The 12828-nt window shown below is 35.1% G+C and overlaps 1 protein-coding gene across 1 annotated transcript; it reads left to right on the top strand.

Annotated features, from left to right (window-relative positions):
- The first annotated feature begins 572 nt into the window (after positions 1–572).
- LOC111154041 (tudor domain containing 15) lies at positions 573–10917 on the top strand. Its single transcript, XM_022513394.1, has 2 exons — positions 573–6792; positions 10859–10917. Exons 1-2 carry the CDS (start codon positions 573–575, stop codon positions 10915–10917), a joined length of 6279 nt encoding a protein of 2092 aa, XP_022369102.1.
- Positions 10918–12828: the final 1911 nt, after the last annotated feature.

The following is a 12828-nucleotide window of genomic DNA, read 5'->3' as shown; positions in this document are numbered from 1 at the left end:
TTATTTAACCAGTGTGTTCAATTTTAGAAGAACAGGCATGTAACTTTTTAATTTTTTATTTAACTTTTTAAGAACAAGAGAGGGAGAGAACATGCATGCACAAGAGGTGGGGGCAGAGAGAATCTTAAGCAGGTTCCACTCCTAGCCTGGAGCCTAACACAGGACTCTGTCTCATGACCCTTAGATCATGATCTGAGCCAAAATCAAGTCTTTTTTTTTTTTTTTTAAGAATTTATTTATTTGACAGAGATCACAAGTAGGCAGAGAGGCAGGGATAGAGAGGCAGAAGCAGGTTTCTTGCTGAGCAGAGTCTGATGTGGGGCTCGATCCCAGGACCCTGAGATCATGACCTGAGCTGAAGGCAGAGGCTCAACACACTGAGCCACCTGGGCAGCTCCAAAATCAAGTCTTACACTTAACCAGCTGAGCCACCCAGGTGCCCCCAAGCATATAAGGATTTTAAGGATTATGTTTAAATACCAAATAAGACTTATTTCAAATTTATAGAAGCCTTATTTAATTTTGACAGTGGTCTTTCTAGAAGCTAATTCATACTTATTTGCTTTTAGAAAATGGATTCTACATCTTTGTTACCGACGTCTTTAAACATGAATCTGACAATATCTCATGTAGAATGTCTTCCCAAGGACATTCTGGTGAAATTTCAAGGCAGAAATCCTATCGAATGTGAGTTTGACTACCACATATTACAGAGAGAAATGCAGCATATTCCAAAAGTAAAAAATAATGTGGACATTGATGAATTTTGTTTGGTTGAAGAAAGAGTATCTGGAGAATGGCAGAGAGGAAGAGTCATGGAAAAGAAAGATGAACTCTATACAGTATTCCTCATAGATCATGGAGAAGAACTAAGAGTTGATGGTACACAGGTTGCTTCAGCCTGTGGCAACTTATTTGAGCTACCACCAAGGGTAATAGTTGGTATTTTTGCCAACATACTACCAAATGGGGAAAGATGGCCTCCTAAGGCTTTGAATTATTTCAAGTCATTAGTAGGACTACAAGTGAAAGGTTGTGTACAAGCTGTTTTGCCTCTTCAAACGATTCTTCTTGAAGTGCCAAAAATTATATCCCAGGTTCTTGAATTACAATTAGGCAGACTTATTGATGGGGATTCATTTCGCCTTATTGTGGAAATGTTAAAAGAATTCCCACAGGAAATGCCAGATTTACTAAAACATAAAAGACCTGACTTATCATTAAGTAATAATGATACTTCACTTGATATTCAACACATTCTGGCTAATTTGCAGCCATCTTTGTCAGTAGGCAGGGTTGAAAGTATAAAGGTATCCTCTGCATTGAGCCCAAGTAAATTTTATTGTCAACTAATTAAATGGATTCCAGAGTTAGAAAACTTAACAGTGTGTATGACTTTGCATTATGATACTGTCAGTCAAGAAAGTAGTCCCACATGTGATAACTTTGGACTACTTTGTGTTGCCAAAAGGAGAAATGGACAGTGGCATAGAGGAATTCTTCAGCAGCTCTTGCCCAATAATCAAGTGAAAATTTGGTTCATGGATTATGGCAGTAGTGAGGCTATACCCTCAATCCATGTGAAGAAACTTAAACAGGATTTTATTTTAGTACCGTTGTTTTCGTTTCCATGTTCTCTGACCTATTTACACAGTCCAGATGGAGATGCCAGAAAATCTCAACTGCATGTTCTTAAACAAGCTTTGTTAGGACAAACAGTATATGCACACATTGATTGTTTCAATAAGGATGAATATTTGTATTATGTAACGCTACAAACTCAGGAGTCTACAATTAATTCTAAGTGTCTGCTGAAGACTGTAGGCACACAAGTACTCTGTCCAGTGTCTGAATCAAAGATCTCTAATATGTTTAAGGAGACTAGTGCTTCTGATGTAAACAGTGTGGTTGACTCTTTTACTGGAAATACAGAACCATCAATAAGCTCTTCAAATAAAAACACTTTGAAAATAGGTTTTCCTATTAAAACTGTAAATATGGAGATAGAGGCTGCCTATATAGCTTTTGTGGCCTATGTATTAAACCCATCAAATTTCTGGGTACGCACTAATGAACATCAGAATGAACTTCAAGATCTAATGAAAAATATAAACAAATCTTATGATTCGTGTGAAAATGACGAACTGATTCTAAGAAATCCAGAACCTGGATTATTTTGTTGTGCGAGATACAGCAGAGACCGACATTTTTATAGAGCTGTCATCACTGAAATTAATGGTTACAAGATTAATGTTTATTTTTTAGATTATGGAAATACTGATTCCATACCATTTTTTGATGTAAAAATTTTGCTTCCAGAGTTTTGTGAGTTGCCTGCCTTAGCTATGTGCTGTTCACTTGCACATATATTTCCTGTTGAAGATTTATGGGTGAAGGCAGCAACTGACTATTTTAAAAAAATAGTCTTGAACAAGGCAATTTTGCTTCAAGTTACAGCAAAAAAAGATGACAAGTACATTGTAAATATTCAGAGTATTGAAGCCTCAGAAAATATTGATGTTGTCTCTCTTATGTTACAAGCTGGATATGCAGAATATTGGGAAGTAGAACCACAATATTGTCCCAAATCTGTAAGTGAATATTCAGTGTTAAATTTAAAACCTAAAAACAAAGTTAATATTAAAGTCCTATCTGCCCTTCTTGAAGGATCCAAACCTAAAAAATACCATTCAAATAAGCTAAAAGAAAGGACCTTGTCTTTTTTAAAATCCCCAGCTGTTAATTTCTCAGATTTAAAAAATCCTTTCACCTTGTCTGTGGGACCGGAGTTGCTACAACCTTATAAAGAATACATGTTTAAACCAGGAACAGTGCTTGAAGTCAAGTGTTCTTCTTATTATGGCCCAGGTGACTTTTCATGCCAGCTTCAATGTAAGTTAGAGGACTTAAAATTGCTAATGGAACAAATTCAGAATTACTATAGCGTTCATTCTGATCCTTATCAAATTGGGCAGATTGCTTGTGTTGCTAAGTATTCCAAAGATGGGAAGTGGTATAGAGCTGCTATTTTGACTCAAGTATCAAGAAAAGAATTTGACGTGGTATTTGTTGATTATGGTTACCAAGAAAGGGTTTTAGTTAAAGATATTTGTGCCATTAACCCACGTTTCCTTTTTTTAGAAGGCCAAGCCTTCAGATGTAGTCTTAACCATTTAGTTGAACCCATCAGTTGTAAATTCAGTTGGACAAGAGAAGCATGCAGAGACTTTGGGAATTTTATTTCTTCATCTAGAGGATTATTGACTTGTGTCATTTATGCCCTAGTTCTTATATATCCAAACTGTTTATGTAACTTAGTGGATTTACAATCTCCACTTACTAGTGCAAAAGAATTTATTAATCATGGCTCAGAACAGTATAATACATTATCAAGGCCATTTCCATCTTCAGTTAGTCTTTATAGTTACTATTATTCTTCCTTTAACATAAAAATTGGAAGTGAGGAAGAAATATACATTTCTCACATCTATAGTCCTAAAAAATTTTATTGCCAACTCAGTAGAAATAATAAAGACCTAGAGATGATAGAAACAAAAATCACAGAGATTAGTAACATCAAAAATTATCCAAAATATGATCCTAGTAAAATGAGACTGTGCTTATCTAAGTATGTAGAAGATGGTCTCTCTTACCGAGCTTTAGCAACGCCAACAGACTCATTAACTGACTTTCTGGTCTATTTTGTAGACTTCGGAAATAAGCAGTTAGTAGAAGAAAGTACATTGAGGGCTATCTCAGATCAGTTTCCAGAGTTGCTGTTTACACCTATGCAAGCTATTAAGTGCTTTTTGTCAGATTTTAGAGATGTAGATATTCCAGTAGAAATCTGTAGCTGGTTTGAAGATAATTTCTTGGGAAAACCATTAAGGGCAATAATATTGGCCAGGGAGTCAGATGGCCAGCTTGGTGTAGAGTTATATGATGGATGTCAACATATAAATCAGGAAATTAAAATGTTGCTTCATGCTTATGGAAAAAAACACTGTGACCAAGCACACTATGTGGAAAAGGGTCCTAAAGTGAGTGAGAATAAGCGACTTGCTGTTTCTTTGAAAGGCAAAATAGAAAAAAACCATCACCATAATGTGATAAATAAAACTAAGCTAGTAACATACTCTGAAAGTAAAATAGATCAGTTAACAAATCCAGGAAGTACATATGCCAAGCTTTTGAAACCATCAGTTTGTTATAAAATTGAGCCTGCCTCAAAAAACAGAGTGAAATCTTTGAATGATGGACTAAAAAATAAAGGTGTAAAAAGTGTCTCTGGATTTGATGAAAATGATGTGGGCTGCAAATCAACAAGGGTTATATCGCAGTCTTTTATCCAAGAACTAAACCAAGCAGCTTCTCAAAACCTATCTACTCTTACTAGACCACAGATCAAAGATCTTCCTCAACCCCAGATTTACTTGAATGCCAAAGTTAAAGGATATGTTTCTAATATCAGTAATCCAGCAAGCTTCCATATCCAGCTTGCGGAGAATGAAAATGCAATCCTCAGACTTGCAGATGCTCTAAATGAAAAAAGATTGAATATAGTGAAAGAGAGAAAGTCCACGAAGCCTATGGTGGGAGACCTAGTAGTTGCAGAATACTCTGGTGACCATGCCATTTACAGAGCCGTTATTAAGAAAATTTTGCCAGGAAATTCTTTTGAAGTGGAGTTTATTGACTATGGTAACACTGCGGTAATAAGCACCTCCAAAATTTATGAATTTCAGAGGGAATTCTTAACCATTCCTCAGCTAGGAATCCATTCTTTTCTCAGTGGGGTCAAGTGGCATGAGCCTGATGAAATATGGGACAGTAAAACTGTGGATTATTTCATGTCAAGAGTGAGTAACAAAACCGTTTCTTGTGAATTTCTGAAGCAGCATGAGCAGAAGTGGGAGGTCAATATAATCTGTGATGGAACATGTATCATTAATGAACTAATGAAATGGACAGCCTGTTCAAAACTACAGAAGACTGTACTGCAGCTGCCTACAGCTGTCTCTCAAAAGGTGAGCTCTCCGGTGGATAACAAAAGGAAAAAAGAAGAGTCAAAGGAGTGCGAAGGTTCTGGGACCCTTCAACCATCTTGCCAACAGCTGGTTAAGATTCCTTTTGAAGAGTTAAGACCTGGACAACTTGAAAAGTCTGAGATACTTTATGTCTCAAAAAGTGGGACATTTTATGTGAAGTTATCCAAAAATAAAAAAATCTTATCAGATTTAACAGTATTCATCAATAAAGAAGTAAAAAAACCCTCTTTATCGGTGGAAAATATTGAAAAAGGTTTAGAGTGCTTGGCAAAATCTAAAAAAACCTTGAAATGGTATAGATCAGAAGTAGCAAAGAAATGTGTTGATAAAGTGCTTGTTTTTTTAGTAGATCGTGGTAGGTATGAAATAGTACCTTTAGGGAATATCAGGCTTCTCAGTAAGGAGATTAGAAATATTCCAAGACAAGTTGTGCCTTGTAAATGGATTTGGTTTGAAAATTTTAGAAACCGGTCATTTGAGTCCATTGTGTCTTTATTTGCTCACTTGGAAATAAGTATTCTTTTCTTGAAATACTTAAACTCTGTGTGGAAAGTCGACATTTTGGTAGATGGCCTGCTACTTTTAGAATACTTAAACTTAAATACAGTTCATGCTGAAAACAAACTTAAATCTTCAGAAGCTATTTTTAATGTGACTCCTGTGTTGTCCTGTACAATGAGATCATATACTTGGGCCCAACTCCAAAACGGAAAGCGGTATTCAGGTATTGCCACTGCAGTTTGTGATCCATCAGATTTCTGTGTTCAGTTAGAAGATTTCTTTGACACAATGAAATCGCTCTTTGTGTTGCTTTCTGATCTACCAGAAAACTTGCAAACAGTGCCTCAAGAGTGCATAACTCCTGGTGCTAGTTGTTTGTTCAAATACGATTTGGAAGATCAGTGGAATAGAGTAGAAATCTCTGAAGTCTCTAGTCAGTCCCTATTACTTGTGTTGATCGACTATGGATTTTCTGTTTGCATACCTTATTCAGATATAAAAAACCTGAAAGTTGTTCCTGTTGAACTTTTGGATATACCGAGGTTAAGTTATCCTTGTATCTTATATGGTATCTTACCTGCTAAAGAGCAACACTGGAATGAAGAAGTGAAAAGTTTCTTTCAAAACTTCCTAAGTAAACCAGGCTTAGTTTTTCAGTTTAGGCAGCATAATTTTGAAACAAAACTGACAGTAGATGTCCTTCATGAGAAAAATAACTTGGCAGATTTGTTAGTTGCATCTGGTCTTGCAGTATATTCTAAAGATTCAGATCCTCTTAATGATGGAAGTACTACTACTGGACCTACTAAAGTCCAATATCCGTTACAGAGTAAGCCTGTTCTCCCACTGTTAGATGAAAATTGTTACAAAAGAGAAAATATACGTTGTACATGCACTGAGAAACAAAAGCTGAAAGAGAAAACTGTAAAGAAGAAAGAGGTCTGTAAGAAACTCTTAAGGAAAAGCTGTATCAGTAAAAGATTACATTCCAAAAACGTAGCTCTGAGGAAGAAGGCTGACTTTGGAAAACATAGTCCCCAAAGTACTGCTATGTTTGATACGTGTTCAGCAGCTTCATTTTGGGAACTACCTAATGGTTTAAAGACCAACACCAACTGCATTGAAAACATTTTTGAAAAAGTACCAACTGAAGAAATACAGGAAAAGAACACAATGGATTTGAGAATAACAGTAAAAGCATTGCACGCTAATGAAAAAATAGTATCAGAGGAATACTTAAATGGTAAGTAGCTATTTTAAAAAAGATATCCTTTTTTGTAGATTCCATTTTTGATTCTTTAAAAGCTTATTATATGTCAATTATCCAAATTGAAAATATCATACTGCAAGGAAACTTACTAGAAAATCTGAATAAATGGATAGACTGGGACTGATCACTTAATTATAAAATGGTATGTGACTAGTTCTTTTTTGAATGGTGGTGACCTTTGAGATTGTAATGAAAGTGGAGAGCATTTTTAACCATATATGCATGCACACATACATGACATTTTTGAATTTTAAATTTAATTAGCCAACATATAGTACATCATTAGTCTCCGATGTAGTGTTCAACAACTTATCAGTTGCTTATAACATGACATTCTACAGTTAATTTCAAGGGTTTCACAAAACTAAAGCCCCATAGAGCTCAAGTTAATAAATCTTGCTGTTAGTGAGCTCCTGGGCTCATTCTGAAGAACTAGGCCTCTTATCAGATGAAATGTATCTTCAGGTTTTTCAAGTATGCCTTTGGCATATTGATAATGTAGTTAAATTTATGGAATAAACTGGAACTTATTTCATCTTAAAATTTTTAGATGTCAAACTGATTCTATAATAAAATTTTAGTATGTTATAACTAGGGTATTGTCTGATTTTGCTTATGCACATCATATTTCATTTTCTGTGGGGATTAGTTACTGAGGATTTTGTAGGCTATAAATGTTCCCTGTTTAATGAATCTGTTATTCATGTTATAACTCTATTATAGCACGTTACATTCTTTTAATCAGTGTGGAGAGATCTTGTTTTTATTGATGTATTTTAGAAAGAATATTTGAATTCATATTTAGGTGTTCTATAGTGAATTGATAAATGCTTTAAAGTTGGCTCTTATTTTTGAGTATTTTGTATTGGATTAGCAGTTATGGTAGAGTGCTTACTATGTTATTATGTACTAAAATTTTTGTACATATTACCTCATTTAAAGCTTACCAAACTCTGGAGTCAGATAACTAGTACCCATTTCTTTGCCTGAATTCTAAATCACTTTAGAGAGGGACAAGGAGAGAAACAGTTGGTGAGCAAAATATCACATTTATTGAAAAAAAAAATATTGATAAGTGTGGGTTTATATCAATGGTAAAATGGGCTTACCAACACTGAATCAATAATTTAGACTTATCTGCACAGGCACAGAGGAGAACTTCTCTATATGGAGGAGTCTACCCATGTAAAAACTATGGCTTGAGGCATTTATCTCCAAAAAGGGAGGGAGGAGGAACAGGCTAAACTAATAGAGGAATTTGTCCTTCTAAGTGGACCAATCAGATTGGTCCTACTCCTGGTGTAAGTAAGGGAGGAAACAAACCAGAGCAGTGTTAGGCTAGGAGAGTGCCTCAGCTGTGAATACTTCTACATGGAAGGATACCTCAGGAATGGGAAGAATAACCCCCCCCCCCCCCGAATTATCAGTATTTTATGGATGAGGCTCAGGAAAATTTTATTTTCCTTTGGATATAAAGACAGAATCTCAGCTCCTTGTTTACTAGCAACTGTGTCTCCAACTCCAAAGTTTTTTGTTAATCATACTGCCTTTTGCAAAGCAGTGATATCATTTGAGGAAGAGTTTTCAATAAGCTTTTGTCCCTCTGCCCATGCATCTTAGTACTTAACATAATTTCTTTTACTACTTCACATGTGTGTGCTTCTACCTCCATGTTTTTCTTATCAAATTCTCTAAGACCCCACTGTGAACCCCTATCTCCATCCACCTCCTGCATGCCTAGCACACAGTGAATCAGTGAGTGAGTTAAGTGGAAGTAGCTATTACAAAAGTAGTCCAAACGTCAAATTACAGTTCTAAAAAATAGAACCTGAAGTTTCATTTAGGGGAAAATCATAACTTTGAGACAAATAGAAGAAACATGGTTACGTGGACTAAGAACTTACTAATGCACCTGCTATTCTCCGTTTTAAAACAAAATGAGAAAACGTTAGATGGTCTCATCGCCTTGAGTACTGTCAATGCTCCTAACATCTGTTACTACTCGTCCAAAGGCAGCACTGTGGGAGCCACTGCTGTTTACGGTCTGCTCTGAATCTGGGGCAAAATAGTCTCTCTCTCTCTTTTTTTTTCTTCTGGGTTAAAGTTGCCAATATCTGATACTCCCTTGCCTGTTGAAGAATCTAGAAAAGTGGGTCTAATGGCTGTGCTTTTTCACTCAGGGCTTTGTACTGACATTAAGAAAGCTTTAAAAAAAATTCTGATGCCTGGGCCTCGCTTTTAGAGAGATTTTTTTTAATTGGTCATGCTGTGGTCTCCCTAGCAGGATTTTAAAGCTCCCCAGGTGATTCTAATGTATAGCCAAGGTCGAGAATCCCTATTCCGAAGATGACTGTGGACAACTTCTTGAATTAATTTTGAGAGAAAACACTAATTCTGGACTCTGAAAACTCATAGAATCTATCCTTCTGGTGTTTGGAGTCCAAACTATACACCATGAGTCACAGTAATTCTGTGCTAAACTTAGAGTGTCATTGTGTTAGAAATGGCCTTGAATTATAATCCATTTATTTTGTCCTGGTATTATTTTAATTATAGAAGTTGCTGCCACTTACATTTAGAAAATGGGCTTAACTTTCCCATAGTTTCAGCCTACTGTAACATATCAATATTAAAATAGTCAGCTAATTGTTTTTATTTGCAGACTCTTTTCAAAATAAGTTATTAGTCCGTTTCTGGGATGTTCTTGCTGTCGTTGCTTGCTCACTTGCTTTTTCCCTGGACGTCCTTGAATAGATAATTATGGAAATCAGAGAATGTAATAACCCTTTTAAAAAACGCAAAAATGTCTAGTTACTCTCTGGTAATGAGGCAATGTTTGATGCTGATATGTGCGACTTTCCTACCGTTGTTTATTTAACTGGAGGACACCTTTGAAAGAAGTCTGGAATGGCAGCCCAGTTTTGAGGAGAGATTTGTCTGACCTTTTACATTTGAGATGATATAGCTAGATATCCAAAGGGGAATGGCTGACAGGCATATAAAACGTTAGACTGAATTCTGAAAATAGAAGATTTTTAAGTGATACATACTTAAGAATCACTTACATTGGATCTAGCATGCTATTTAAAAGTATGGGCAGTGAGGCACCTTCCCTGAGTTTTCATTCTTGTTTCATTCCTTAACTGTGAAACTGGAGGTAGGCTTTTTAACATATATCTTTCTTCAGTTAGTTTCTTCATCTGTAATACGCAGCTAATAATGAATGCCACTTGCTGCTTATGAGGGCTATGTAAGTTAAAACATGTAAAACCCGTTAGTATCTGGTATAAAATACATGCTCACTAATTTTAGAAATAGCCATCTTAATAAAGCTACAATTGTTTTTAAAATCTTTTGTGAAATAGTAACTTGAAAAACTGCTGATGCTTCTCTGCATGAAATTGCAATATTTACGACAGTGTGTGTCTGTATATATGAACATGCATATTTGCAGTATAGTGGTTAGATTAATGGTTAGATCTGTTTGGAAGATAGGATTTCTGATTGAGAGAATTATAGTTCTTTTTTTTTTTTTTTTTTTAAAGATTTTATTTATTTATTTGACAGAGAGAGATCACAAGTAGACAGAGAGGCAGGCAGAGAGAGAGAGAGAGAGAGAGAGAGGGAAGCAGGCTCCCTGCTGAGCAGAGAGCCCGATGCGGGACTCGATCCCAGGACCCTGAGATCATGACCTGAGCCGAAGGCAGTGGCTTAACCCACTGAGCCACCCAGGCGCCCGAGAGAATTATAGTTCTAAATAAAGATTAGAATAAGCTATATGTATTTTTTCCAAAATGGATATATAGTAGTAATAAAATATTTTTATTTATATGTATAATTATGTATATATATATGAGTATGTAATTTGTATGCCATATTTCATTTGTTCTTTACCTTTTTAAATTGTGACTTTAGAAATTAGTTAAAAATTCTGTTTATAGTAGGAATTTTCAAAATAGTCCTGACTATTAATGAAACCCATAATGCTTGGAAAAATCCTTTATGAAATACTAATTATTCTTTTTTGCTTGTTTTTCAGTGCAGGGAGATGAAAGCTCAGATCCTTTATGCAACAGTTTGGCAACAAATAATATATAGGATACCCAGTAATTACTGTTTTGTTTTAGATGCTCCAAATATATAATAAAAGTGGTAAGCGTATAACAATTTCTAATATTTAAAGTATCTGAAAGGCATCTAGATTGTTCAGCTTATTTTCCCAGCAGACAGTGATTAGAATGTTACAGAAATCTTAAGTGACCAGGAATTAGGATGACTTGTTTTCAGAAAGGTTATTTAGGAAATGGGGTTCACTCCTAAAGCATTTTAAATATTTGATAAACCGGGCGCCTGGGTGGCTCAGTGGGTTAAGCCTCTGCCTTCGGCTCGGGTCATGATCTCAGGGTCCTGGGATCGAGGCCCGCATCGGGCTCTCTGCTCAGCGGGGAGCCTGCTTTCTCCTCTCTCTATGCCTGCCTCTCTGCCTACTTGTGATCTCTCTCTCTGTTAAAAAAAAAAAAAATAAAAAATAAATAAATATTTGATAAACCATTTTTTTGCTTATATTTTCAGTCATTAGCTATTTCACCATTATTTACATCTTTCAGGTGTCTTTCCTGACTAAAGCCTTTGTTTTTGTCATTACTTTTAGAGTCTTCATTGCAGTCATGGATAATATATAGTTAATGCTGCACAACCATATTCCCAGGAAAATATAGGTGCTTATAGGACTGACACTTCGTAGTAGAATATGGAAGAGAAGTCCAACTTAATCCCATTCTTCCTCTTCTTTAGCTCATGCAATGAGATTTTTCTTCCACTTTATTTGGCAGTTGTATCTATTTTTAATTTGGCTTTATATTTTTGGTGGTTTGTTATAGATACTTGTGATCTTCAAGAACACTACTGTTTAGTTGGTGGGAGGGTGGGGGTAGGGAGATATCTTGCCAGTGCAGTTACATGTGAATTAGAATTTGTTACAAGTAAACATTTACTGTGCAAATTCAGAGTATTTTGTTGTAAAGATAGAACCATAAAATCATACAGTTGCACTTAAAGTCAATGTATGCCAAATAGTTTTGAAGAACTAGGGATTTGGTGATTTAGAGAATATTTGAGAAAACTTAGACATATTTTAAGCTACTTGGGGACAAATTTATCATTGGTACATATATATTAGTGTATTGATATTGTAATTTTTTTTTTGAAGTTAGGAAGTAATTTCCAGAATAGGAATAGGAGTTTAAATCTGATATCTTAAAGTTTATTCAAGGCAGGGAGACTTCATATTTTTACATTACAAATTAATCTGTGGTATGTGATTTTAGAGCAGATAATTTATAATCTTTATAATCTAATTTCTTTGAATCCTTTGGTGTTACCTTCCTCCAAACCTCACCAGATCTTAGAGATTATTGTGTACAATTTAGAAAAGGGCTTCTATTGGAAAAATAATTTGCTTCAACTTCTGTAACTATTGTATCACTGGGCTGCTTTTGTTGTTTGGTTTTGGTAACATAAAATATGGTAAAGATAGTGATTTGGTTAATTAGATGAATTTGAATGCCAAAATAAGATAAAGTAGTAATGGATGTTTTTGGTACCAGTTTTATCCAGAAGAGCCTCATATCCCTTCAGTTTTTCAGATTTAACTTCATGTATGTATCTTCAGGTATAGTATTTTACGTTTGTCTATTTCAAAAATTCACAAATTTATTGTAGCATTTAAAATTACGTTTTTTATAATTGTATACTTCCTACTTGATTTTTTTTAACTTCAACAGAAGCCCAATATAGAAAGTAGTTGAAGGTAACATTAAAATTAAGTTTCCCTTTAAGATAGAAATGATTAATTTAAAGTGATGGTTTTCTTTTTATACTTGAAGGCATGTTTTTCCCCCCTCTGTTAGCTAGTTTAATATATGTAAAATTCCAACATGGAGGATGAGTTAGTAATTCAGAGTACTTTCAAATAAAAACAAAATAGCGTATTCATCTTAGGATTTATGT

Source organism: Enhydra lutris, unplaced genomic scaffold (assembly GCF_002288905.1).
Source record: "Enhydra lutris kenyoni isolate GAN:26980312 unplaced genomic scaffold, ASM228890v2 scaffoldscaffold35, whole genome shotgun sequence".
NCBI lineage: Eukaryota > Metazoa > Chordata > Mammalia > Carnivora > Mustelidae > Enhydra > Enhydra lutris.
The sequence above is the reverse complement of the archived record's forward strand: the minus strand, read 5'-3'. Positions and strand labels throughout refer to the sequence as shown.